The following is a 15,297-nucleotide window of genomic DNA, read 5'->3' on the forward strand; positions in this document are numbered from 1 at the left end:
GGATGAAGACAAAACGTTACAATGATAGTGGTTAATTGAGGAGAATAGGGAATTATGTACATTCATTACAATTATTATTCAATATAATTATATAGACAAAATCTGCGAAAATTAAATACAGCTTATTTATGGTCCCTTATTGTTATTTATTATCATTTACTATTTCCTTTCTAATTATACCCATTTTCTTTCTTTATTTATCAAAGCCTGTTCCACTCCTGATGAGTATCACACACCTATTCCTCCTTTTTTCTATATCCACGTTCACTTTCCCATTAAATCCCATTATTTCGATCATTAACTAATATAATTGTAGCTTGAGGAGCACCTGTAAATATTACTTCCGTATCAACTGATTTCTAGCATACACCCTCTTCCATTTCAAAATCAACTTCAAAGGATTAGCAAAGAAGATAAGAAATGAATCTCATGCAGAGGAGGATTCGCCGCTGTTTTTCGAAAGCCCGCCTTTGACTGCATCAACGTCAATTGATGAATATGAGAATGAAAATGAGACTTTTATTAAAGGTCCGGCGAGAAAGCTAGAGCTGTGTTTGATAGGGTGGTGGAATAGTGTGAATTTTTAATTTCATGAACATTTTTTCTGTTTTTGTATTGAAGAATATGCAACAAGGTTAGCAAAAGACTTGATGGAAATTATATTCTCCTCCTCTTCTTCTTTTTTTGGGACTCCTTTACATTATATTATACGTGATGAATTTATAGGATGATTATGAAAGTATTGAGATGGTAAATAAAATAAAAGGAAGAGAAATTGTGGAAATTTTGCATAAAAATTTGGAGTGAATTGAGAATTTTACTGATTTACGTGAAAATAAAGACTAACAAAATTAAGAGAATATTCACAAAAGATTGAAATAAAACTAACTACATGTGGCAAATTGCGGAGGTTATAAAGGATCTCTGCATTTTGATTGCATCTTCCGCGTCCATATGTGACCAAGATTTATGCTTGTGCATTTCGTTTATTCGACGAATTTATAGGTACTTCTCAGTATTACTTCCCTTATTTTATTTTTCTTCATTTTGCCTTTCTATTATTTTATTTTTAAATTAATTCTTTTGAAGATAATAATATTTGAACTTACAGCATATATCAAATATATATTAAACATTACTATTGTGTCAATATAAGAGAAAATGTATTTAATTAGTAACTTATGTATGTGAAGTTTTTTGCAACCGCGCGAAGCGCGGGCCAATTTACTAGTACAACTATAAAGTGGAAATCCGAGTGTGGAAACAATGATACTTGATGTTTTCTTGGAAAAGATTAATCAAATTTTAAAAGATATATTTTTTGATATTGACAAAGATATGTTGGAGAATATAAATAACGTAAATTTAGTAAACTAGCACCACTTTTAATATCATCCGTCAGAGCTATGGGTATACAGTGACATTAAGCTTTCTGTATACTATACTTTGTCTTTTACAATGCTTTTTATAATATGAATATGATTTTATTTTATTTTATTTTACAAATACCTCAAAGTTAATATTATATTCGGTCCTTATTTTATTCTGATTCAGGTAGACTAGATAACTCAGATTAGTATTTATAAATGGTGACTTTTCCGCGTTTTAATTTCTATATTATAATTAAATTAAACATATTTAGAATATATATGCAATAAAAATTCTTGTATAATTATAAATACAACATTGTTTCTGAGGTATTACGTTCGAATTTTGACAGAATTCTAATACAACTAATTTTTTTTTAAAGTCAACTAATAATATAGTTTTTAAAAATTTATAATGGAATTCAAAGTTCTAAAACCATAAAACTCTCACCTATACACAATAACACTAAACAATAAAGGTTTTTTTTTTCTTTTTCTGTTTATTTTTAACAAAGGTTGAATATATATTTTATTATGTTGAAAAAAGTTTTAAAAAAGAAATTGCAACACCAAAAATTGTGTCACAAACTAAGCATAGATAAAAAGTAGTAGAAATTGTACCTTAAAATAACTGCACCATATTACAAAAGCAGACAAAAAATGGCAACATAATAAATTGCACAAAAAATAGATGACAAGTAGTAAAAGTTGTACCTCAAAAGACTTCACCATACTCAAAAAAATCATTTTAAAGCATTATTATTGGTATGAACTAATAATATCTATCTACCTTATAAGAAAATGATTCTGATTACAAATAACTTAACCTAACATTTTTCTCATGGTTGACAGGGAATAATGTACAACAACACGTTCGTAGAGACTAGTCTTTGAAAAATAGCCAATATCTTGGAGTTCAAATTCCACAAGTAAAATTTCAGGTCTTTAAAATTCCAAAATAATGACTATTCTACAATTATAAAAGTTGCGAAGGGGCTATTTGTGAATGTTTCCCCAATATGTACCTCCTATTGTCCCCTTCTATCAAGTATCAACATATCATTTTCTATTTTTAGGTTCAACTATAAGAAAAGAACAAATATCTACTTAAAAAAAAAAAAAATTGAGATCAGAGGAATCAAACAACTTGCCTAAGTAGACAAGTATTAAATATAATAAAATATGACACCACTAAACTCCACGTCCTTTAAACTTGTGTGTGGAGGAGACAAAACCAAAGAGGAGATACTTTGTTGTGGACAAAATATTCTAACTAATATTCAATCTTTCTTCGTGCTTCACGAGTGACAAGGCACACAGGTAGGACTCAAGCACTTCTTTGCCACTTGCCATTTTCACCTCACAAAGTTTTGGTCTTTCTTTAGTCACATGCAAAGTACTATCTTTGTCATACATCACCTAACTTTGTCGACATTAAAAATTGAAGTTGTTTCTTTTGTACCCCTAACTTAGGGAAATTAACTTTTAATTATTATTTTTAATTACATAATTGGATCGGACAAATGAGTCATTTTCTACGGACATTCCATCAGAAATCCATGGGAAAGCACTAGTTGGAGATGTTTCACCGTACTTTTCATCAGAAATTTGAGATTTCCTACTGATATGACTGTTTTCTAGTAGTGGGAGAGGCACATATACATACCATATTTAGTGAATTCTCTCTTTCTCAACCTCTCCTACTACATTCATTTCTTCAAAGAATGACCGGAAATTAAAGGGGTGCTACAATTTTGATTAAGTTTATCGATTCAATTTGGTACCTTATTCTTTAAGTTTTGAAGTGGTGATTTGTACTTTGTTCTTTTAAACCCCCAACTACTATGATTGCTACCTATGTATTGTACGGTGAAAAACGATTATGAATTTGATCATGACCGCATCTTTCTCCATGTTGCTAGACCAATTATATTTGAGCAAGAAAATTTCTCACTGTCTCAGCGAACACTCACGAGAGGATTTAGTATCTTGAAATTTATGGATTTTTACGACATCTTCAAGTTAATATATAACAATAAATGGTTGACAATCAAATATTTAAAAAATATGTAATGGATATCTATATATAATATAAAGCTAGGCATAGACAATTCGATGTGACACTTCTCTATGACTTCCATTGACATTTTTTTTTTTTTTGGAATTTTCTTGCATTTTTATACATAATCTACAACTAAATGACTTTAAAAAGCCTCACAAAATAAATGTTGCAGTAAAGCCCACGTTTCACTAATCAAGTCAGGTCTTTAAAATGAATGTCAGGTCTTTAAGATCAATGTAAGGACTAATGAGGCATTGTTGTGATAAAAATCATTAATTTCAATTAATCAGTTTTTAACGCAAATGAGTAATGACTGAAAAACGTAAAAAAAAATGAGACTGGTTTTGCTCCTAGAAAGTCATAGCCAGTAAGCCAATTAATTGCATTCAACCTTATTCCAAAATTAACGGTCAGAAAGCCCTCATCTCTTTTTATTGCCTAATTATTGAATAAGTTCTATAAATCATTGCTTCCAAAACCTACGGCTAGAAAGACAGATTTTGACTAACTTAGATTTTGGTGATTGGTTGATAAGTTTTGCACTTAAATTTCTTGAGTACAAAAAAATAATCAGTATGGTGAGTGCGCTTTACTATTTGTTTATGAATTTTACTTTGTTAGTTTCTCTTTTATCCTCTTCTAAACAAGTATGAACTAAAATTATGTTCATTGAATTGAATTTTGTAGACAGACTATGAATATTATTATGGGATCATACGTAACCCAACTCGACCTTATAATTTAAAGGTAACTTACGCTCTTTGCCTCTTTCTTACGATAACAATTTGTTGTGCTTCAATTCTAAAATGTTTGAAATCGGCTTTATGAATGCTCACTGTGCTATTTCATGTAAATCATTTAAAGTATTGTCTTAATGCTTCTATTAAAGGTAACAAAATTTGATGATCTTATATTATTATTAATGATTCCTATTATTTGCTTCAACAACTAACTACATGTTTAGCGTTTATTTTATCTTATATTATTCCTAAACTCGAATGGATTGTTTGTTGAAGTTAAACTTATACCTCTGAAAAGAAAAAATAGTAATTTAAATTAGTAAAATATCATATGAGGTACCTGAAAGTTTTATTTCCTTCTTTTCTAAAAAAACTATATAAAAATTTCATTTTGTAGTTTTTATTTCTTCCTTCCTGTAAAAGTTACATATAAGAAATATAATTTGTAAATTCACTCATTGAATATGTCTTTCGTGCCAGCGCGAAACGCGAGCAATTTCACTAGTTTAACTATATATACTCGTAACTAACACACTGAATCTGCCACTACGAACACTATCTATCAAGACGCTACGCATGAAGGAATTGACGCCAGAATTAAGATTGAAAATTAGACAATTTAACCTTCCTACTCCGAACCCCTTAATTCTTTCTCTATCATAAATATATTAGGAGTCAAAGTGTCGTTAAAAATGCAATAGTTCAATCTGTAGGTTAAGGGTATTCATGATTTGATTAAAAATCAATCCAAACCGAAAATCAAACCAAATCGATTAAATAAACCAAAACCTTTTTGGGTTTGGTTTGGTTAGAAATCAAATCGTCGTAAAAACAAAAGCAAGTGGTTCCAAGTGCAATAGTTCAATATGTAAGGGTTACAAGAACCAAATAACCGAAAAAAACAGATCTCCAAAATTTAACCAAAAAAAATTAAAAAAACGAAAGACCAACATATCAATGACGTGTAGAACAACTAATAAGATTATGACACGTAGATAGGTCTAGAGCTTGTTACGTTTAAGCATGCATGTAAAGGAAGAAGTACAACCATCGCCTATATATACTCTTACACACTTTATTTGTGAATCCTAAATTAACTCAGAAACAAAAAGACTCATTAAAATATTCTCTCTTTCACTTAGAGAGAAAAAAAGAAAGGTGAAAGAGGGGGTGCTTTTGCTTTTCTTTTGGAATCTCGAGGTAATTTTTCTTTTATTTTTTTTGGTTCAAGAATCTCTGTTTATTTACCTGCATTTTAATATTTTTATATTTGATAAGGTTTTTTTAATTGATTTTTGTGTGTTTTATTGAGGAAAAATAAGATTTTTTCCTGTTTTATTGTGTTTATGGTGGAAATATCAGATTTTTTGATCCAAGAATCTCTATTTATTTACCTGCATCTTATTTTTTTTTATTTGATAAGGCTTGATTTGATGTGCTTTTTTCTTGAGTTGAGATTTTTTGATTGATTTGTGTATTTATGGTGGAAAAATAAGATTTTTTTGCTCCAAGAATCCATTTATTAACCTGCCTTTTGATTTTTTTTTCTCATTTGATAAGGCTTGAAGGTGTTTGATTTGTTGTGGGTTTTTATTGGGATGTTTTTTTGATTGATTTTGGCGGAAAAATCAGATTTTTTCCCTGTTTTATCGTGTTTATGGTGGAAAAAAATCAGGTTTTCCCCTGTTTTATTGTGTTTATGGTGGAAAAATCAGGTTTTTTCCTGTTTTATTGTGTTTATGCTGGAAAATCAGGTTTTTTCCTGTTTTATTGTGTTTATGCTGGAAAATCAGAGTTTTTTTTTTTTGTGTGTGTGTGTGTGTGTGTGGTTATGGTGGAAAAATCAGATTTTCTGGGATGAGTTTTTTTTTATTGATTTTGGTTTGTGTATGGTGGAAAAATCAGTTTTTTTTTCCTCCTAGAATCTCATTGTATTGTGATTTTTTTTTAATCTGATAAAGCTTGATTTGATGTGGGGTTTTTTGATTGATTTTGGTGGAAAAATTAGCTGCATTGTTGTTTTATTGACCAGATCTGTAATGGGGTCCTCCTAGTTTTTGCAGAAACAAAGTTGAATCTCTAAATTTGCATCAAATGCTTTTGATTTATTGTCTTTTTGTGTGAATTTTTGCATGCATGAACCATCTTAATAGAGAGAGTGTCATCCCCCCCTTTTTTTTTAGGTGATTTGTAATTTTCTGGATTTTTGTTTAGTTGTTTTTTATTAAGAGCTGAAAGTACAATTTTTTGGGGTATTTTTGAGCATGTTTAATGTGAGAATTTAAAAAGTTGTAGGGGTAAAAAGATGAAATTCTAACCTTTTGTAGTAGCTGCTTATTTTTGAGCATGTTTAATGTGAGAATTTGAAAAGTTCTATTAGAGGTATAAAGATGAAAATTTTAAACTATTGTGGTGGCTGCTACCAATCAAATCAACAGTCATTTTGATAATGGAAGATATTATTGAAAATATAGATATTTTGATTGACTTATTATTTTTTTAATCATTTAATTTGGATTTGATTTGATTTGATTTGTACACATCATTTTTTTGGTTGGTATGATTTTGAAGCATCTTCTTTCCCGTCTTAGAAAGAAAAAAAGTGATTCACATGATTCACCTGAATCACGAAGTATTTTTCTTTTAAGCTTTATTCTCTTTCACATGAAATCAGTGGATACTGCACAGTGCCTGAGTTATCTTTATGTTTAAGAAAAATTATATTTTTAAATTTCTTATAGTTGAAGTTATTTAGATCTTTCTGTTAGCTTATAAATAGTAGTAACTGTTGTTATTATTATTGCTAAGAATCCGAAAAATAAAATCATTTTGATTAGATTCGATGTACATTTTTATTGAAATTATTTACTCCCTCCGTCTCAAAAAGATTGTCTTGGTTTGATTTGGCACGGAGTTTAACAAATAAAGGAAGACTTTTGAAATGTGTAGTCCAAAACAAGCCTTAGATATTTGTGTGGATGTAAATCATCTCATAAAATTAAATTTTCTAAATTAGAAAATGTGTTAATCTTTTTGGGACGAACTAATAAGACAATCTTTTTGGGATCAAAGGAATAACATATTTGCCTAATACAGCCACCAAAGTATTGCCATAGATTCTCTGTCACTGACCTTATTACCCAAGATGGGGACATAGTACATAGGAATTATTAGAGTACTACTCCTTTGAATGGTCAAGATTTACTACAGTGGAACTGTAGCTTGAATGGCTGAGAAAATGTCGTGCTAGGTAGTTCTTAAAAATAATGGTGGGTCCGAATTAGCTTGTGCGAACCTTGACTATTCCACCTAGTATGTATTACCTTCCACCATGACAGACCGGGTAATTTTCCCCACCCAGATCTGGATTAGCTTGTGTGCACCTTGACCGTTCCACCTAGTATATTCTAGCTTGCACCAACACAGACCGGGTAATTCTGCCCACAAAGCTTAGGCATATAAGAAGAAATCTTTTAAATCTTTGAATAACTGTACTTCTACTTACCACCACAAAATATTATATATTCTCTCTCTCTCTCTTCTGATCTGTAAAGGCATGTGTACAAGTATACAACAATCACATGTGACCTAAGTGACCAAGTGGACACCTGTAAGATTGTTTTTTTGGGTTAAAGACACCTATAAGATTTTAATGCAGTACCAGTGGTACAATTTTTAATTACTTTTGCCGTGTATTATTAAAACTAGTTTACCTTATAATTAATAGTGGAGGCTCCAGTGGTCCTAGCATAGAGCCCGTTTGGATTGACTTATAAGTTGCTTATAAGCTGTTTTTAGCTTTTTTTTGAGTGTTTGGCTGGCCAGCTTAGTCATTTTGTGTTTAAAATAAGCTCAAAAAAATAATTGGGCCCATTTGACTTAGCTTATCTAAAACAACTTATAAGCCAAAAAAAAAACTAGACTACCCCAATTTATTTTTTTTAACTTATAAGCTGTTTGCAGCTTATAGGCATAAGCCCATCCAAACAGGCTCATAAAGCTAATTAAATTACCTTCATCGTTGTTGATTTGCACCAGACTAATTTTTTTCTTTAATTAGTTGTGTAGATGCTATCACATCACTGTTGCATTGTGTTGAATTTGAATGAACTGGAAAGAGTAGAGTAACGTGTAGAAATGGTAGTTGCATGTATAGGTTATTTCAGAAAATAAGTAAACTCTAATATTGAATATGAAAACTCAATCAAGTTATCTCCATAGTCATATATTATTTTACACTCTCTGACGTCGAAGGAGAAAAAGAGGTTAATGGTGTCAAATGTGGTATGCGCCTAAAGTCTGTTGTTGAGTTTTGACTGGTTGATAGATTTGAGTAATACTTGGAAATTGAATTATCTAATATTCTACTTAGATATTGAGTTTGACAATAATGTTATTAACTATTTATTGGCCTACAGCCAGTGAGAAAGCATTATTTTTTGGCATAGTCCATAAATGTGATGAAAATTTTGTTTTGTAGGGGCTTAAAAGTTTGGTGAGAAGTCCATTGAGTTTATGCATGTTAGAAATGTTTTTAGGAACTCTTATGAATCTACTTCTTGCCCTGTTGTCTAGATGTGGAAACTAGCCTAATATACTTTAGGCACTAGGTACACTCTACTTCCTGTTGAAGTAATGCAAATTGAATGATTGATGTCAACTTTCTTTTTGCACATACATAAGTTAGGTACATGTGTGTGTATATATAGACATGCAATTAATGTACAATTGAAACATTGGTTCCATAAGAAAGGATTTCAATTCGTTCACACTTAAGGATTTCAATTCGTTCACACTTTCTCCCAATCCAGGATAGAAAGGTGAGTGGAGGTGAGACCGAGGGGCTTTTACTTTTACTGATCTCAGTTTATACATCTGTTTTCTACATTTGGTTTTGGCACTCTGCATATGGTTTGAATTTCTTATCTATATAGTTACTGGTCTTTGCTTTCCTTCTTCTATACTTGCACTAACTGATTTTTCATGCATTTATATCATCATTCTTCGTTCATGAAAATTTGTGGTCATGAGTAATGTTTTCGCATTATACTAACGAGAGGCTAGAAAAATAAAAATCTTAAAGAATGAGGAGGGGACTGTTGGGGAGAAATGCAGAAAACAATTAATGCTGAAGGAATCCAATATTTCTACTTTGCCAAAAATTTTATTTGAATTATCATGACGGTGACTTTATATGTCCATTTATTAGTATTAGCTGTAATGAGCTGAAAGTGTTTGCGTATTTTGTGGTTACAGATTCTTCTAACCTGATGAATCCATGTGTAAATCTTCCTGTATTAGGCTTTTTTCTATGTTTCAGTACTTGAGTGATGATAGGCAATTAATGGCCTCAATTTTCTGTTTTGGTACTGTATGTGGACCCTTCTGATATGGACCTCATATTTCTGTCCGTAGATGGAATTGTTGATTTTGTGTTTCTTTCCTGCCAATGATAGTTTCATGAAAGATATGGTTCCTGACTTTATTCATTGTTGGTAGATAGATTAAGGGACCACATACTTCTTTTGGTCAGTGATGTTTTAGGCTAGACTTGCAAAGAGTTACTTATTCTTTAATGCATTCATTTGTTTGCAGGTTCGGGATTGAAGAGGCAGCGTAGCGAAAATGGGAGCTGGTGGTCGTAGTATGTCTGCTCCAACTGGAAAGACCGAAGAAAAGAAGGATCCTCTTCAAAAGGTACCAACCTCAAAGCCCCCTTTCTCGGTTGGTGATATCAAGAAGGCCATCCCACCTCACTGCTTTCAGAGGTCTCTCGTTCACTCGTTCTCGTATGTCGTGTACGACCTCATACTCGTCTCCATCATGTACTATGTCGCCACCACTTATTTCCACCTCCTTCCATCCCCATTTTGCTACCTTGCATGGCCTATTTACTGGATCTGCCAGGGTTGTGTTTGCACCGGAATTTGGGTTATCGCTCATGAATGTGGCCACCATGCCTTTAGTGATTACCAATGGGTTGACGACACTGTCGGGCTTATCCTTCATTCCGTTCTGATGGTGCCATACTTCTCTTGGAAATATAGTCATCGTCGCCACCACTCCAACACCGGGTCCCTCGAGCGTGATGAGGTTTTCGTGCCTAAGCCTAAATCCCAACTCGGATGGTATTCCAAGTACTTGAACAATCCACTGGGCAGGGTTATCTCACTTACCGTCACCCTCACTCTTGGTTGGCCGTTGTACTTGGCCTTCAATGTATCCGGCAGACCTTATGACCGATTTGCATGTCACTATGACCCTTATGGCCCAATCTACAACAACCGCGAGAGGCTACAAATCTTCCTTTCTGACGCTGGAGTTCTTGGAGCTTGTTTCTTGCTATACCGTATTGCCTTGATCAAAGGTCTCGCTTGGCTAGTGTGTGTCTATGGCGTACCCCTCTTGATCGTGAACGGGTTCCTTGTCTTGATCACCTATTTGCAACACACTCACCCGTCATTGCCTCACTACGATTCAACCGAGTGGGATTGGCTAAGGGGAGCATTGGCAACCGTCGACAGAGACTATGGCATTCTAAACAAGGTCTTCCACCACATCACTGACGCTCACGTGGTCCACCATTTGTTCTCAACCATGCCACACTACAACGCGATGGAGGCAACAAAAGCGGTCAAGCCATTGCTTGGAGACTACTACCAATTCGATGGAACCCCGGTCGTCAAGGCAATGTGGAGGGAAGCAAAAGAGTGCCTCTATGTCGAGAAAGACGAAGCGTCTCAAGGCAAAGGCATTTTCTGGTACAAAAACAAGCTCTGAACTCTGAGAAAAGAACTCTGCTTGCTTTGAATGGGTCTTTTGGTAATGTTTGGTCTAAGTAAGTATTTTGGACTATATTTAATTTAGCTAGTGCTTTCTGTTCTTGTTAGTAAGGGAGGTTTATGTTTGATGGAGCTGAGGAAAATAAGGAAAAAAATAAGAAAAATAGCAGAAGAACAAAGTGCATCCTCCACCTCCCTTTAGTATGTAACCTTTATGTAATGAACTGCCAGTTTTAAACTATGTTTTTGGTTCCTGGTTGTTTCTTCTGTTTGTGTGTGTGAAGATTCAAATTAGCAAATCTTAAAGCTTTGTGTGTGTGTGTGTGTCTACAATTGGAGTACCACGACTTCTCTTTACAGTTTGAACTTATACATAAATCTGCCTGGTAGTGTAGCATGGTTGAGAACAGATGGTGCTAATTTGAGTTTTCTTCCTGTTTTCTCTTAAGGGAAACTTAAATAAGTATAAACTACCTATACGCTTCTCTTCGGCTAGTTTCCAAACATGGCTGAAGTATACACTACCTATACACTTCTGTTGTACATGCAGTGCATAGGTATGTATATTATATGTATAAATATTTATAGAATATGTGTATTTAGTATACACTATATATTACCTATAATAAATATTTGTAAATTGAATGGTCGAATGGTATTTGGCTGTAATTTCCCTTCTATTAATGCTTCATCATATTTTTCTATCCTTATTCATACAAATAAGGTATTGGTACATTTCTATTTTATGTGAATTTAAAACGTTTTCTTGCATGATTGAATTTAAACAATATCCTTATCAAATCTTTATACAACACTAACCCAAGAGGTAAATAAAGAAATATGTAATCATAATGAAGAAAACAGATTCGCTAAAACAATTACAGGAAAACTAGAATTGACTTCAAGATTGTTATTATTTATACATGCAATACAGTGGCGGATTCAGAATTTTCACTCAGGGTGTTCGGAAAAATAACTAGACCTAAATATACACTGTAATATATGTTCAAAGTCTTCAAAAGTTAATATATGTACATGAACACAGAAAATTTATATTGAATATACACTGTAATTTTTTGTCTACGGTGTTCGGGTGTACACCCTGGCCTCTTGCTGCATTCGCCCCTGATGCGATAATACAACAAAGTGTACTATTAAGATATAGAAATGGATGGTCACTTTATTACGCTTCCCTGACGCATCGAGTCAAATGGAATTGAATAAACTAATGGAATTGATTTTTTTTTATTTTTTTGATATTTCAAGGTGGCATCTCGAAAGTGCCGCTAGTTGGTTTAATCATGGAACGTCCAAAAAGCCTGGTCAAATGCGAACATTATTATTAGAAAAAGATGCCCTAGAACATGTTATTAAATTGAGTGAGAAGTCCCTTTCTTTCCTAAGTCACTAATCAGTGGCGGATGGAGCTCTATAATTTGGGGTTCAATTGAACCCCAAACTTTCGTTGCGGGGTATAAATTTATGTGTAAACATTTATTAAAATTACAATAAATAGTAGATATGAACCCATAACTTCAGAAATATAATAATTTAGTGCTAAAAATTCAAGATGTTTAACCCCTAAAACTTAAATCCTAGATCCGCCTCTGTCACTGATTATTTTGTTGTAATGAAGAAGTTACTTAACTTAAAGGAGCAAGTCACTAATTATTTTGTTGTAACGAAAAAGTTACTTAACTTAAAGGAGCAACAAGATCGCCACGATTCAAGTTGACTTGTAAGCCAAGTTCTCATGGAAAATGTGCAGAAGATATTTGGCACAACTTGATGACCTGAAACTGGAGATAATTTGTAATGAAGCAATATAGCTTAAGCTGCATATTCCATTTCAATGAAAGTTAAGTTACCCATGCATAATATTTATTTACCCATCTTCAGGCCTTTCAATTCTTGTTTCATCAACAGACAACCATCTTTCTGCAAATTCTAAGCAATTTTTAACCCCCATAAAGAACATTGATAAAATGATGTCCGAACCAGCTAACACGTAAGTTCTAGCAATATCGCGTGAAGATAACTGAATTGCTTTAAAGTTTTAGACCTCTATTTTGACATATTATTGTCGCTTTCCCAAGTTCACCAACAGTATCAAACACAATATGATGCAAAGCTTCTTTCACGCAGAGCCTTTTTTTCTTAATGGGCCTTATGCTACGCGAATTTGGATTAATCGGGTTGATTAGCCCTTTAATGGGCTGGTCATGATGCCTCAAAATCCACGAAATGGGTCATTTGCACTTTTGTCCCTGTTTTGTGCTGATTTTTAACTTTTGTCCTTTAAAATCGAACTTATGCCTAGAGGCATATAAGCTACGGATCATAACATATACAAGTTATGCTGACGCCCTTAAAAAAGTTATGCTCAGCTAAGCATAAGTTTGATTTTGAAAAACAAAAATATAAGACCAGTCCATTTCAAGGACAAACGGTGCAATTACTTGACTGGAAATCGACACCAGGCAGTCTATATCCGTATCGATCGAACCAAAACTCATATGATACATCAATCATACAGCCCATTAAAAATCATATACATTTGGAACATTTTTTTGCACGGATTGCCCTTTGTTTGGGGTGGTCTTTAAATTTTGCCCTTCATAGTTGTGGTCTTTAAATTTTGCCCTTTGCTTGGAAAGATGAGCGAATGCGTGATGTTCTGGGTTCGAACCCCCGCTCAGGCATAAAATAAAAAAATAATTTCGCAAGGCAGAACTGGGGGAGTGTATGCCGGATCCAGCATACAATCTTTAAGAAAAAGTTAAAGTGATGCCGGATCCGACATAACTAAAAGTCTGCCGGAGGGGGCATACAAAATTTAAACTTTGCCTTATAAGGCATTTTTTTTTTTGGTTGAAAGTCTATTTTATTCCATCCATACAGCACAAAGTTGAAGCTGACCTTCAACTGTACATGGTAAAATTCCTACTCACTAACTTGTATAAGTCAAACTAGGAGCAACTATTACATTAAAAAAACAACAGCCAGTTTCAATCAACTACACTTAGCTAGGGATAGCAATTCATAGCAGCAAGAGCTCTCTGCCATTTGAAGTTGTTCCTGCCTTGGATGTGAATATGTTGTGCAATCTCTCTGCAGAGTCTATCAGGAAGAAACTGAGTGTTTTGAAATCTGAGTAGGTTCCTTTCTCTCCAAACCAATGCCACTAGCATACCAAAAATGCAGGAAGTAATGGAGCAGTGGCCTGATTTGTGTCTAGCAATGTGTGAGATCCCTTTGATTTCATCTTGCCAGCCCCCTATTCTTCTAGTGTACCCCAACCATACCAACAATCTGTACCACAACCCTTTTGTGATGGAGCATTCAAAATAAAGATGGGAAAATGTTTCTTGGATCTGCCCACAGAAGATGCAATCAGGTGGCACTTGAATGCCAAATTTGTGAAGTCTATCAACAGTTGCTAATCTACCTTGTATTGCCAGTCAAAGTGTGAATTTGTATATGGGATGGACATTTGGTTGCAGCATAATACTTTTCCATGTAACTTTGGTATATATGCTTGAAAAAATACATATATATGCTTCAAGGCAAAGTTTGCCCATAAGGCATAAGTATGCCCCCATCGGCATAAGTTTGGTAAATCCTTAACAAGTTTATGCCGATGGGGGCATACTTTTAATGGGCAAACTTTTATGCCGGATCCGGCATAAACTTGTGAAGGAATTATCAAAGTTATGCCGGAACCGACATACTTATGCCAAGTCTGCCATAAGGCATAAGTATGCCGGATCCGGCATAACTTTGCTAATTCCTTCACAAGTGTATGCCGATGGGGGCATAGCGAAATTTAAACTTTGCCTTGCGATTTTTTTTTTAAAATTTTGACTGTGTGGGAGTTCGAACCTGAAACCCATGGGATTTAGCGAAAGGCAAAATTTAAAGATTTCAAATATGAAGGGCAAAATTTAAAGACCACCCCAAAAGAAGGGCAATTTTGCGAATTGCCCCATTTGGAAAACCATGCATGAAACATTTATAAAGCTTGGCTCATTCAGCATTTCATATAAATCGAGAAATGCATATTTCAACAAATGTTCCTTACATACATACATACAATACGGATAACTATAAATACAGCCCAATTCAATTATCTATGGAGCTTCTAAAATATGAAATAAGAAAAAGGACCACTCAGGACAATCCCCCCGCTAAATATAAGGAAAAATAAAATAACAAGCTACCACAAATAAGAAGTGGTGCCACACCATATAATTCGGGAAATAGAGGAGTCCGCGATTTTTGTAGGACAAAAAAAAAAAGTTGAACCAAACTAACACAAAATATATATATATATATATATATATATA

The 15,297-nt window shown here is 33.5% G+C and overlaps 1 protein-coding gene across 1 annotated transcript; it reads left to right on the forward strand.

The window, feature by feature from the left end:
• The first annotated feature begins 5,214 nt into the window (after positions 1-5,214).
• Positions 5,215-11,192, forward strand: LOC132626002 (delta(12)-acyl-lipid-desaturase-like). The gene is made up of 2 exons (XM_060340700.1): positions 5,215-5,369; positions 9,765-11,192. The coding sequence occupies exon 2, from the start codon at positions 9,795-9,797 to the stop codon at positions 10,947-10,949; it is 1,155 nt and encodes a 384-aa protein (XP_060196683.1). The 5' UTR covers positions 5,215-5,369; positions 9,765-9,794; the 3' UTR covers positions 10,950-11,192.
• The last annotated feature ends 4,105 nt before the right edge of the window (positions 11,193-15,297 follow it).

The sequence above is a fragment of the Lycium barbarum genome, chromosome 2 (genome assembly GCF_019175385.1).
Source record: "Lycium barbarum isolate Lr01 chromosome 2, ASM1917538v2, whole genome shotgun sequence".
NCBI lineage: Eukaryota > Viridiplantae > Streptophyta > Magnoliopsida > Solanales > Solanaceae > Lycium > Lycium barbarum.